This window comes from Plasmopara halstedii, assembly GCF_900000015.1.
Source record: "Plasmopara halstedii genome assembly, contig: Scaffold_2904, whole genome shotgun sequence".
In the NCBI taxonomy this organism is placed as follows: domain Eukaryota; phylum Oomycota; class Peronosporomycetes; order Peronosporales; family Peronosporaceae; genus Plasmopara; species Plasmopara halstedii.
The window spans coordinates 967,566-980,561 of NW_020189809.1; the positions used below are offsets into that span (position 1 = coordinate 967,566).

The 12,996-nt window shown below is 42.9% G+C and overlaps 7 protein-coding genes across 7 annotated transcripts; 4 read left to right on the plus strand and 3 right to left on the minus strand.

Moving 5' to 3' along the window:
* Nucleotides 1-261: 261 nt before the first annotated feature.
* On the plus strand, nucleotides 262-3,287 carry PHALS_05619 (ribosomal protein l9; the record flags this gene model as incomplete). Its single annotated transcript, XM_024719193.1, has 9 exons — nucleotides 262-1,093; nucleotides 1,713-1,770; nucleotides 1,851-2,382; nucleotides 2,601-2,673; nucleotides 2,731-2,759; nucleotides 2,809-2,892; nucleotides 2,956-3,028; nucleotides 3,092-3,177; nucleotides 3,243-3,287. 9 exons carry the CDS (start codon nucleotides 262-264, stop codon nucleotides 3,285-3,287), a joined length of 1,812 nt encoding a protein of 603 aa, XP_024584516.1.
* Nucleotides 3,288-3,344: 57 nt separating this feature from the next.
* Nucleotides 3,345-5,956, minus strand: PHALS_05620 (folate-biopterin transporter family; the record flags this gene model as incomplete). Its single annotated transcript, XM_024719194.1, has 3 exons — nucleotides 3,345-4,168; nucleotides 4,238-4,243; nucleotides 4,324-5,956. 3 exons carry the CDS (start codon nucleotides 5,954-5,956, stop codon nucleotides 3,345-3,347), a joined length of 2,463 nt encoding a protein of 820 aa, XP_024584517.1.
* Nucleotides 5,957-6,644: 688 nt separating this feature from the next.
* PHALS_05621 (Karyopherin (importin) alpha) lies at nucleotides 6,645-8,174 on the plus strand (the record flags this gene model as incomplete). The annotated part of the gene is made up of 1 exon (XM_024719195.1): nucleotides 6,645-8,174. One exon carries the CDS (start codon nucleotides 6,645-6,647, stop codon nucleotides 8,172-8,174), a length of 1,530 nt encoding a protein of 509 aa, XP_024584518.1.
* A 250-nt stretch (nucleotides 8,175-8,424) lies between these two features.
* Nucleotides 8,425-9,671, minus strand: PHALS_05622 (Uncharacterized MYND Zn-finger protein; the record flags this gene model as incomplete). Its single annotated transcript, XM_024719196.1, has 2 exons — nucleotides 8,425-9,513; nucleotides 9,576-9,671. 2 exons carry the CDS (start codon nucleotides 9,669-9,671, stop codon nucleotides 8,425-8,427), a joined length of 1,185 nt encoding a protein of 394 aa, XP_024584519.1.
* Nucleotides 9,672-9,794: 123 nt separating this feature from the next.
* On the plus strand, nucleotides 9,795-10,277 carry PHALS_05623 (Protein of unknown function DUF543; the record flags this gene model as incomplete). Its single annotated transcript, XM_024719197.1, has 4 exons — nucleotides 9,795-9,924; nucleotides 10,002-10,083; nucleotides 10,152-10,203; nucleotides 10,263-10,277. 4 exons carry the CDS (start codon nucleotides 9,795-9,797, stop codon nucleotides 10,275-10,277), a joined length of 279 nt encoding a protein of 92 aa, XP_024584520.1.
* Nucleotides 10,278-10,395: 118 nt separating this feature from the next.
* Nucleotides 10,396-11,428, minus strand: PHALS_05624 (SMAD/FHA domain; the record flags this gene model as incomplete). The annotated part of the gene is made up of 6 exons (XM_024719198.1): nucleotides 10,396-10,572; nucleotides 10,644-10,751; nucleotides 10,809-10,900; nucleotides 10,965-11,076; nucleotides 11,140-11,243; nucleotides 11,362-11,428. The coding sequence occupies 6 exons, from the start codon at nucleotides 11,426-11,428 to the stop codon at nucleotides 10,396-10,398; spliced, it is 660 nt and encodes a 219-aa protein (XP_024584521.1).
* Nucleotides 11,429-11,524: 96 nt separating this feature from the next.
* PHALS_05625 (yeats family protein) lies at nucleotides 11,525-12,352 on the plus strand (the record flags this gene model as incomplete). Its single annotated transcript, XM_024719199.1, has 3 exons — nucleotides 11,525-11,729; nucleotides 11,795-11,952; nucleotides 12,029-12,352. 3 exons carry the CDS (start codon nucleotides 11,525-11,527, stop codon nucleotides 12,350-12,352), a joined length of 687 nt encoding a protein of 228 aa, XP_024584522.1.
* Between the last annotated feature and the right edge of the window lie 644 nt (nucleotides 12,353-12,996).

The following is a 12,996-nucleotide window of genomic DNA, read 5'->3' on the forward strand; positions in this document are numbered from 1 at the left end:
TCGCTGCTGGCTGCCGGCGACGAAACAGCGAGAGTCGTAATAGCATCTTCTTTTGGAGAAGCAGCGATTGTGGCATTGCTTGAAGTATGTTGTTTTCCAAGTTTTTTATGCCAATTTTGAGGATGCCCAATTTTCGTGACCAAAACATACAAAATACACAATTTGAATTGGTTTATCAGGTAAATTTCATCGCACAGCAAATATAAAGCACATCAATCATCTCTAGACAGGTAGGTATCAGGCTTAGATCTTCTTTGTCGAATGGTACGCTGTGCCTCTTCTCGCAATCATGCACAGTATGCCAAGATGGAATTAAGCGACAGAGCCACATCGCGATCTCTGCACCAAACCGAAGAGATGCTTGAAGTAACGCCTTGTAGAAATTTGAGCATGCGCAATAACGAAGTGGCTAAAGTAAATCAAGGTTATGAACAAGTGGTTAACAAGAACAGAATGTGGCTTATGTGCTATTGTTTCATTGGTATCATGGTATCTTTTACACTACATGGCATAATGTTGGAACGAATTGCGACACACCGTGTACTTGGCGAGATGTCAATGACTTCAGTCTTCTGTGCATTTAATTCAATAGTGGCCATTGGATTAAGTCGCGTTCGGAACGAGAAACCATCGACGATGCCCCAAAGTCTTTTAGCATTAGTTGGCGCGTTGGCGTTTGCCTCAACAATCGCGTCCATGGTAGCTCTGCGATATGTTACGTACATCACGAGAATATTGGGCAAATCGTGTAGATCCATACCAATTATGGTTTTAGGTGTACTTTTGGGCAGGAAATATGACTTGAAGAAGTACCTGTCGGTCATCGTACTATCGACAGGAGTAGCAATCTTCTTATTTGGCACAGTTCAGGAAAAGCAGGAGGATTCTGTGGAGCAGAACTCATATGACGACACTTCGGCAGAGCACAAGCGGACGCCCAATATGGTGATAGGTTTTTCTCTTCTCGTTTTATCACTTTTTCTCGATGGAGCTACTGGAGCCCTTGAGGACAAATTCATGGAGACGTACCATATTGGCGCTTTTGATCTCATGTTTTCCGTCAACCTTTACAAGGCTTTATTTTCAGCCTTTGGTATGGTGATTAATGGTGAAGCGACACATTTTTTAAAGTACGTAATTCCGTCCCTCCCAAGCCTTTTCATGTTGAGCTTCACTGGTGCATGGGGCCAAGCTTTTATATTTTTTACCATCAGCAACTTCGGTGCTTTAACTTCGGCCATCATCGGAACATGCCGTAAGGTGCTCAGCATCGTGCTGTCAGTCGTACTCTTTGGCCACATTTTATCCATACAGCAGATGGTTGGTCTTGGATTCTCTTTCCTTGGTATCGGACTCAATTGGGTGAATCTCAAGAGGTTTCCGACCGTAATCGCTGAGCTTGAAGGGTTGTCAAAGGTTACTTGAGAAGAATCTGCAGTGACTTCGAGTCGAACCACTAAGTTTAAGCTACTGACAAGTCGAGTCCTTACAAGCCAATCAATGCCTGGTTATCCACAATTGATACTTGAAATAAATCACCATCAAGTGATGAGTTGTGTGTATGTAATTCTTCAATGTTGTAACCATGTAGTAGTTTATGTAGCATAGTAATTGCTTCATATGCAATTATAATTGGCTGAATCTCAATTACTTTTTGTGGCTCTCATACTCACGATTACTGTTTGACCTCTTTACGATGCTTGCGCGGTCAGTAAAGTCATGTGTATCTCGGCTGTACAACATTGACTCACCACAAGTTCGCTCATTTGCGTATGTGCTCAATCATTTTTATTGATTTGGCCATTCTTGACTTCAAAGATGATAAATCAACATGTATGACTGACTGGCAGACACCGCGTGAACATGGTGCTCAAAGAGGATGTGCCTAAGCTTGGAAATCGTGGCGATGAAGTGTCCGTGAAAGCTGGATATGCGCGTAACTTTTTATATCCCGAAAAGCTAGCGGTATATGCAACAAGTGCCAACCGCGAAAAGTATAAATTGAACCACGAGTCGGTGGACGAAGTGCTGCTAGAGAAGGAACAGAAGCTTGAGGCAATCATTCACAACCTTAGTAACATTGAGTTGGTTTTTAAACGTCATACACCATCCAAATCTGACGTCAAGCTGCATAGCGAAGTGAATGTGCAGAACATCTCTGACATGTTAGAGAAGCAACACGGGCTTATTGTAGGTGTGGCTCGCATTGACCTTCCCAAACCGATTAAGACACTAGGCGAGCATACAGTCAAGATTCGCGTAGACGACGCCATTGAAGAGGAGTATGCAGCTGGCAATGTTTCCTCATATACGGATCAAGAGGTCAAGGCTGAGACTGATGATGACAAGAAACAAAAGAAGGGACCGTCTAAGAAGAAGTGGGTGAGCCTCACCATTGAAGTGGAGCGACGATAATTGTAGGTAGACGATATGGCTGACAACGTCCACGTAAACGATTTAAAATATAGCATATGGTGGCTTCTCGAAAGCATCAAGGCTCAATATAATGCCTTTAATCTGTAATCTTCGACTGATTCGATATAGGGGACTGCCAATCATCGTGACCGCTCAGCTCTCAACCTTTAATGAAGGTAGAACAGAAGCGAGAGTTAAGGAGCAAGCACAAGCCTACGCAGCGTATTCTGTGGCGTGGAAAGCTTATCACAATGTTTGGTACGAACTTATAAGCCGCTTCGTGACGCCGTTGGCTCATTGTATTTCACGCAATAGAATCACGTGTGTATGAACTCATTGCAAAGGTGCGGCTTGCTTACGTCTGTGGATAAGTATACTTAATGCGTTTGTTAGATTCCGAGAGGCAAAGTTAGTACTTATGGCGGTGTCGCAAAGGCGCTTCAATCAGGACCACGATGTGTTGGTCAGGCCTTGCGTGTATGTGACGTTGCTTATACTGTTTGGATTGGTAGCTACTTACAAGTCTCTTATGAGGTACAGAAGAATCCTTTCGCCCCTGGGATCCCGTGTCACCGAGTCGTGGCTGCTACACTCGACATTGGAGGATTTCAAGGTTCATTTGCAAATGAGAAATATGTAAAGATGTGATCGATACTAAATTGATCATTTCACGTAGGCGCGAGTGGAGAAGCATCACCTTCTATTCAAAAGAAGCGGGCACTGCTGGCGGAAGAGGGTGTGATATTCACAAATGATCACAAGGTAGATGATAAGAATGGCGCGTACAAATCGTATCCTTTGATAAAAATGGCGTTTTGATCCTGTAGATCGATCCGGCCAGCCTTTTCGACTTCAACTTAGCTGCTGACTAATCAATGCCTTGACACAAATGTATAACGATGTTTAGTCATTTCATAACTTTCTTGATTTCAAAGCTTATCGCTCAGTTGCAAATACTTCCACTGCCCGACTGGCAGCGATCCTAACTTTATGTCTCCGATGCGTACACGCTTTAATGCCATTACACGTAGACCGACGTGTTCGCACATATGCCGAATATGTCGGTTCTTTCCTTCCGTAAGAATCACTCGCAACTGGTTCGCATTTAACACTTCCACTGATTTGGCACGGTAAGTGATGCCCTCGTGTGACGTGACACCCTTCCGCAATACGTCGACTTTCTTAAGAATGTCACTCGTCAAAGGATCTAGATTCAAATTCACACGTACAAGATATTCCTTCTCGATGCCACTCCTTGGATCCAGTAACTTCTTCGCAATCGTTCCGTCCTGTGTAAAAAGCAGTAGTCCAGTCGAATTGACATCTAAACGACCACAAACTGCCAACTTCCACAAAGCCACAGGCTCTATAGTTTGTCGGGGCTTTACATGACTTAGTTCAAGACACTCGTTATCAAACGTAAGCAGACGGACAGCAGGCGTCCTGTTATTCTCTGGCTGGGAAGACACATAGCCCAAGGGTTTATTTAAGACCAGCGTCACCTTCTTGTTCTGATGCCTTTGAGCCCTATAGTCCAATTGAATCTCGCTGTCTATTGGTACCTTTAGCCAATCGGCTTTTACACGTTCACCATTGACCAGTACATCTCCTGCTTGAATGTACGCATCCGCTTCGCGTCGAGAGCAGAGGCCCTTTTGCGCCATCAGCTTTGCCAAACGGATAAGACCTTTGCCAGCGTCTAAAGACAAACTTAATGAGTTATGAGACCCATGATTTGATTGTAGCAGTGATGCTGCACAGTGTAGCCGACGCATCAGTGGAGGGTTATATGCTTTCAATGCGCTCATAAACGAATGGATACCGGTATCTATATATATGGAGCTTTAAGTTTAAGTTATCGCCTACAGCCTCCCGTGATGGCCCAGCACTCTGTTGCCGGGCTCATACTCAATATATTAACTACTGTGAACCACGTCAGTGCAGTCACAAGGATTGATATCATCCAAATAGCCTTTTGTTTGCTTACGCCTCCTTGCCGACGAAGTGCTTGGGCAGCATTCCTTTGATTTGGAAGCAATGGCAAGAAGATCAGCGACACTACCTTCATGCCATAGCAGAGCCAGATCGTATACGTTACATCCCGACGTGTTTTGTTCGTGTCAGCAAGAATATCTTCCTTCCAGACGTTAAATTGTGCATTGATGATCTTGGCAGTCGTACGACCGAATGGCGCAGCCACGTGATTGGTTGTTGTTAAGATTCCATATAACGCGCCTTCAATTCCTTGTTCAATGAGCTCGACGACTATGTAGTTGCTTATGATAAAACGCACAGCATGTGGCACTTCACCAATGACGGGTACACCGAGCCAAAACCACTGATTTCGAAAAACATCCCATGTTACCATCATCGTCATCATGCAGTCAGTGAATACTCCAAACAGAACAGTCACAGCGATAGCAACGTGCCAGTCCCAATGCAATCCACGTTGAGCCATTATAGCCAGAGTTCCTGCGTACGTGAGAGTGCCTGCAATGGTCATGAGACTTGAATTAAATGGTGTAGCATGGACCCAAAACAGTTTAATGTTACTCGACGACACGATGTTAAAATTGTTAAACACGCCAGAAAAAAACTTGTACGCAACAACTTGGTAAACTGCACGCTTTTGCAATACCTTCCAGAATTGAGCCATGTACGTTTTAAATTGAGGCGGTTCTACCTTGTTTTCTTGCACAAGAAACCAAGCAGCAGGGCCAAGTGGTAGACATAGACAACTAAGAAAGAATGTGAGCTGAGGAAATGAAAGCGAAAAATCAAATGAGCCTCCATATTCTGCACTATTGAATGCAAGTGCAACGACGAGAGCTCCTACAGCACTACACCCCATGCGAAGGCTGTGGATCCACGATTGCAAGTGACCACGGGTGGATAATGGTTCGCGTTGTGAAAACTCGATAGTTACGGCATCAGCGGAAACCTCGACAAGTAGATAACCAAACGCAGCCATCATCATTGGCATCACATAGCGCCCTGCTGCATCAGGTGCATTTGAGTTGATACTTTTACGCTGAGCTTCGGTCCATTTGTCAGGATGAATGAAATGCATGCTTGAGTCTCCAAAATATGGTTTCGATTCTGGAAAAGTTGCCATGATGAAGAGCATGCTGCAACACAATATCCAGCCAATGAGCATATATGGTCGTCGACGAAATCCACCGATAGGAAAGCAATCGCTTAAAATTCCAAGAAATACTTTGTACGACCATGGCAATTGCACAAGTAAAGTCGCGGAAACAACGATCGTTCCTTCTGCATTGAGGTATCCTTGTAAAACGGGATAGATCACAGCTGGGAGTACACCGTTGACAAAGCCAATACCTGCGTATTGCATCAGCAACGCCAACACTTCAAATGATAGCAAGTCAGGCGATCGTCCTTCTCGAGGTACATTATTCTTAGAGTCGTTGTCAGATATCTGAAATGTTAAATTCGATGTAGCATTGGGCACTGCGTTATATTCTACCACGATGATCCCATTGCTAGTTAGGAGATTGTCGCGCTCTTCGCACTTGCTCATTTTTTTCAAAATCAAACTCTCGGTACCGGTTTAGTTGTCTGGTGACTAGCAAAGTATGCGTCCTCATCTATACTGTATTGTACCGGTAGAAACAAATAGCAATTCAACAATGTTAAACCGATAAACATTAAACCTGACAGCGTGATGACGTCTCGAGCGTTGTTGAGATAAAAGCGTAGAGGACTTTCTTTATTCAGAAATACAAAAGTGTATTTGAGATGTACAGTCGGCAAATCAAAATTTAGTCAATCGTATTAGTGGACTGAAAGGCTATGACCGTGACGAATATCTAACGCGTACAGTTAATTCGCGTAGAAAGTATACCGTTTATACATCTTCAGACTTCTCTTTCTGCCTTATGCTATTCGCATGCTGGAAGATGACAACATACAAACTGTTCCCAAAAAAGTATACAAGCAGTAAAAACTGGTGAGGGAAGAATATATGAGTTCCGACTGGGAACGTGTATCAAAAATAACTTGAGCATCTTTTTTAGATTCATTGGCATATTATGCTAAACCTTTCTTAGATGAAGAATGCCTATATTTATAGCTAGCTCTCCTTCAAAGAGTGCAGCGGAAGTGTTCAATCCCACGGCATGGCAGAAAACGAATTTTAGTCTCAGTGGTAGACGTTCACGAAATTAGAAAGAAACGAAAACTCAACACTTGCTGACACTTGGTGAACAATGGCCTCAACGTCTGTACTCCAACATTTTGAGACTTTTCAAAAAGCTCGAGTTACTTTCGTTCAAGCTGTCGCAGAGGCTGCTTCTCGACCACAGAACATCGAAGTGATGCAAAATGCTGGCGTTATGCAGCTATTACGTCCTTTGCTTCTTGATAATGTACCGAGTATCCAGCAATCTGCTGCTTTGGCTCTCGGTCGCTTAGCCAATTATAGCGATGACCTGGCTGAAGCTGTTGTAGGTAACGAAATCTTGCCTCAACTTGTCTACTCGCTCTCGGAAAAGAACCGTTTTTACAAAAAAGCTGCAGCTTTTGTGCTACGTGCAGTAGCTAAACATTCACCCGAGCTCGCTCAAGCTGTGGTTGATTCGGGGGCATTAGAATCGCTTGTACCATGCTTAGAAGAGTTTGATCCAACGGTGAAAGAAGCAGCTGCATGGGCCATTGGTTACATAGCTCAACACACTGGAGAGCTCGCACAGCATGTTGTGGATGCAGGTGCTGTGTCGTTGCTCGTACTTTGTATCCAAGAACCGGAAGTGGCTTTGAAGCGTGTGGCTGCGTCTGCACTTAGTGATATTGCCAAACACTCACCAGAACTTGCACAAGCTGTTGTCGACCCAGGCACTGTATCGTGTTTAGCGCCTTTGATTCAGCATCCGGATGCGAAACTCAAGCGTCAAGTTTGCAGCTGTTTGGCACAAATCTCCAAGCATTCCGTCGATCTGGCCGAAATTGTAGTGGAAGCCGAAATATTTCCAAACATATTGTACAGCTTGAAGGATATTGATCACATTGTTCGAAAAAATGCCGCTACATGTATTCGCGAAATTGCAAAGCACACACCAGAACTATCAAAGCTGATTATCAATGCCGGGGGTGCATCCGTACTTGTGGACTATGTGTCAGAAGCATCTGGTAACAATAAATTGCCTGGCATTATGGCGCTCGGGTATATCTCGGCTTTTTCGGAAACATTAGCACTTGCCGTGATTGCATCGAAAGGTATCACCCCTGTGAAAAATGCGCTTATTTCGGAACCTGAAGATCATATTAAAGCCGCGAGTGCATGGACATTAGGTCAGATTGGTCGCCACACACCGGATCATTCACGCGCAGTAGCCGAGGCGGATGTATTGCGTCATATACTCGCTTGTATGATTCATCCGAACAGCTCGGATGATCTCAAGATTAAGTCTAAGCGTGCATTGAAAAGCATTTTATGTAAATGTACCCATCTGCAAGCTCTGCAGCCATTATTACGTGATGCACCCTTGAAAGTACAGAAGTATGTTCTCAAACAATTCGCTCAGATGTTGCCACATGATCTTGAAGCTCGAAGGTCTTTTGTGCAAAACGGAGGATTGGAGTTATTACAACAACTAAGCGAAGTCGCAGCTGGGAAACTCACCGAGTACATATTTGAAATCAATAGTTGTTATCCCCCAGAAGTGGTGGAGTATTACTCTCCTCATTATTCCAAGACACTACTTGACAAGCTCGATGATTATCAGCCTCAGGTTCGGTAAAATCAGCACCTCGTCATCGACATTAAGACTATTAGCATAGATGGGCGTAGAAGGAGAGTGAACGATCGAGGTGACTTTTTTCATCGAGAAATTGTCAAGACAAAGGTTTAATATCTAATTTTCAAGCGAGCTTTTAGATAGTTGGCTTGATCGATGCTTTTTGCAGTCTGAAGAACCAACCATAACAACTCTTCATACATAATAAAGAAACAACATAACGTGTCAAATGTGAAATCTCTGCTACTCTAATCTAAGGCACCACATAGACAAACTCTTCATGACTATGAGCACAACTTGCAGAGCAGCTATAGACAATCAGACTGAGCCAGTCCATGCCACCAAACGGTGCAAGTGCTTTATGTGCGTCACATCTAGATCTAGAATCATCGGAAAGGGACGTAGGTTGCTGCTGAATGACATTGTCGGTCGAAATGTACTGATCAACATTTAAAAAGTAAATCATTGTCGGTGTCAACTGCATTTCAAAAAAACGCTCTTGTCCGCAGCCAGGGCAAGGAGGAACTTTCAAGTTTTGAGGAGCTACTACCGGCCAAAGCGGTTCGCCGCCATAGTCATAGCGAAGGCATTGCAGTGGACATCGACGAATGCGTTTCTGAAAGCGCAGTAAATGTCGCTGCTGTGCTGGAGTCCTTTCGTAAGACTCGTTTTGGCCGACTTTACCAGAATGTAAACTTCCTTCCTTCTTTTTCAGATTCGTGATCAAGGTTCGCAAATCATTTAAATCGGTCGATTTCTCTTCCTCCTCAAGCTTCATATATTCTTCGAGAAGACGATTTTCGTGCTCAAAGTCGTGTTCAGCTAAGTAGTCTTCAAATGGTTCTTCAATCACTTCAATCGCTAGAGCCGGAAAGGCATTTTGCTTGCCACTTAAATCGGACTCCTTTTCATTTTTCACTTTCTCAAACACAGAGGTCGATTTACTTTTCATTGCACTAGATTTCATAACCTCATTTCGTTGCTGCAATAACATCTCTAGATCCGCAGTTTCAATTGTTGGGACTGGTGCCATAATATCATCTTCATCACTACTCCAATCACTACCATCGCTGTCGGATCCCCATGCAACTTTAATCCGATCAACCTGCTTTGACATCTCTTCGATTTGGACTTCAGTCGATCTGGTAACAGAATTAATCTGGTCACGCAATACTCGCCAACTGCCAGGGTTTTCAGTACACGCTTTTGAATTACATCCGAAAACGTAAAGTGTCCGATCCATTTCCACTGGAGCATACACTTGTGCAACTAAAAACAAAGCTTTGCTACATTTACTACACGTCAAATTATTAGCCTCCGATGGTGGGTCCATATACCAAGCCTACAAAGCAAAGAATGATCAGATATTCATACAAATTTTATATACTTCACTCGATAACATACTGGTGTTCCTCCTGCTTTGCAAACATAAGGTGATCTATCATTCACATTTCGACGCTCTTGAATTGTACCAAGCAGCACAACGTGATTCTCGTCCATTGTTTACTTTCATATAAGAACGGAATTATTATATTTTTGTATGAATTAAGTATTTGTCCAGCTTGCTGAGTGGTTAAAAGCAGTAAATCCCACCGTCCTTACGTCCGAGAAGCTGAGTAGATCATGGAAGACGACAAGAAAATCCCGTCTGAGTACCGCATCTCTGAGAAGTGGGACAAATGCTTGGAAAATTTCACTCTATACTTTGGCGCTGGTCTTGTGGCTGGAGGGCTCACGTCGGTTGTTCTAGCGCGTAAGTTATTGTCGGATTGTGATACCTAGAGGATTTATTTAAATTCTCAAATGTTATTGTTGTGGACTGTTCTTTAGGCTCTGGTGCTGGTCGTGGACTAATCACGGGGTTAGGCGCAGGATCTGGTGCTGGATCAAGCTGGACAACGTGTCAGATGGCGTTCGCTGGCGACGCTAGCTCACAGGCAGCATTGGACAAAGCGGATAAGGTCGTCGAAGATCTAAAAGAGAAATTTTCAAGCCCAAAGTCGACGTCGGGCTAGGCCAGATAAACGATCTGGTCTCTTTGCTTTTGAATATCGAAAAGACTCAGGTGCTGAATTGTTTTTTCGTTTGTAGAGCTACATCAGCTGACGCATTGAACAAACGAGACGAATTTGGAAAATAATATTATTGTGTAGCAATCAGCAATCAGCGCTAAGTAACTCTAGGGATTTGATGAGACATTGCAATAAAGTTCCATCGGCGTGAACTACGCCTTCTGCTCAAACATAAATTCAAACTCGCCGGCCCCAATCTCAACTTTAATAGGTTTGCTGGCATCTAGTTCAAATGGCTCGTTTGGCTCCAACTCAACACCATCGATACGGGTGCCGTTGGTACTATCCAAATCAATGAAAAAGAGCTTTCCTGTCGTCTCCATTTTAATCTGTGCATGGTAGCGCATGGACAAGTTACCTTGGCTACGCATTGTGGGGGCATAGTATATAAATAATTAACCTGTGCGTGTGATGTGGAAAGTTCTAAATCTTTTGGCATGCTTAATCCCCGTGGAGGTCGAAATTTTCGGCCAGTAGAGCGGCCAATAAAGCAGGATGAACATCGTTTCTAACCAAACTGCACATTTTAGTTAAGACAACTTTCTGGGTTCTTTAACGAACTTACCACGTTAATTTCCATCGAAAAATTCATTTCGTGATATGGCCCGGTCACACATCGTACTGAGACTACATATGCTTGAGGATATGCTTCTCCATCTTTCATCAAAACAAGTCCACCTTAGCTCTTCAAGTGATCCAAACGTTTCGATTACCACTATACCGTCGCGAAAATTCTCTTTTTCTGCATCAAATGCATCAAGAAGTCTTTTTTTGCCTATTTCAAGCTGTTGTTGAAGCTCTAATGCTCGTTTTTTTGCTTGCGCCACCAATTGCTACAGGGACAGACATACGAGTTCATCTTAATATGAATGTCATTGTACATTCAGAAAGCATACTTTCGATGATTCTTGGCAGTCGCGCAGCAAAAAGCTTTGTACATCAATCGTGTCGTCATTCTCCACCAAAGTGCTGCATTTCTTAGCTTCTGAAGCCGTCACCGCTAAGTGCAATCACATGCAAGTTTAAACCTCAGAGCGATCATTACAGTGACTGAAAACATATAGCGCTTTCTTGCCCAGCACACTAATACTAGATTTATATAATAAACAATATCCAACCTATTTTTTTCACTGGTAAGCCTTCCTCTTCGCTTGCTGCCATGTGAGCACTACTTTTCCGCTTCATCTTAATGAAATGAATGATTACACAGACATTTTACCCAATCAGTAATTATTGATACGCTTTTTGACGAATCAATTTGTGTTTTACCAGTTATTGTCCATGTCAGACGCCCGACAAAAGAACGTGGTGGTGAGTAAGCCCATTGTCTATGGATCGGTGGCCATGTACCTCGGTCGCAAAGCCGAGGAGACCAAGACTCATCGCTGGTCAATTTATTTGCGTGGTGTGGACAATGAGGATTTGTCTTACATGATCAGTAAGGTTGTTATAAGTCTACACGTAAGCTTTGCCAACCCAGTTCGCGGTATGATATAGTTTCCAGCTTGTAATTAATCTGATATGTTAACTCATCTAATCAATTTTGCTTAGTACTAACGGAGCCACCGTATGAGGTGACAGAGCTTGGTTGGGGCGAGTTCGAGACGCGCATTCAGATCTACTTTCAAGACCCGAACGAGCGACCAATCAGTATCATCCATTTGTTAGTATTGTATCCGCCTAATAGCCAGCCTGCTAGTACCAAAAAGGTCACTCAGTTGCTTTTAATAGATGAATATTTATATCGTGATACTAACTGAAACTTGTTGCTACGATTGGGTGCAGCCAGTAGTAAGCGAATTTTACGACGAGCTCGTGTTTAATGAGCCGACAGAATCTTTTTACAAGAAACTAATGGCTGGACCAGATCGACAATCAGCCCCGCTTGCCATGCAAGACTATCTGCCAACATATTCGGATGTGGAGGTCCTGAAGACACTCGCCCGCGCTGAGGAATTAGTAAAAAAAGAGGTGCAGGATACCAAAACTTTACTGCTTAGCGCTGACATGGAAATAAAGGAGCTAAAGGAACGCATTGCAGAACACACGAAAAAGAAAAAGCAGGCTGACAAATTGGCTGCTGCACAATCCTTAGCGCCGATGCCTTGAAGCTAATTTTTTTGATAGGCTAATTTTTTTTATTAAATTGTATTATTAGATTTGAGATATTTTATAAATATTAAAAAATCTAAATTGAGATAATAATAAAACAAAGGTAAAGTGATTGGATCAAATATTTTAATCATTGTCATTTTTACTTTGCTTAAGCATTTATTTGGAAAAAGATGGGATTTTAAGGACATAAACTTAACACTGTTTTGGACGATAATGTAATGTGAATTTTATCAATCAGAAATTTGAGCTCAGTTGAAAGTTTGTCTATATTAATGTGTGTAGACGTAATTACTTCTCAATTTTACCTAGCTTTGTATACTATACTGTATCAACTGTAATATACAAATTAATTTTTCGTGAAAAGGAAGTTATGGTTACATCACCTTAGAATCTTATGATCAATGAGCAAAAGATCAAAAGACGGCCGGGGGACGTAACTCCTGCTGGGGAGCTTTGTGAACCCCAAGTAACTACTTCCTAACTTTAACCGTAACGGGACTGGAACCCTCACTTAACAGATTGGAGCCAGCACACCCAAACCACTGAGCCAAAATTCATGTTCGAAATTTGAACGGTAGAGTTCAATACTAATAGGCAAATTTCATAGAGTAAACTGTTGGAATTCTCTCAGAATCACT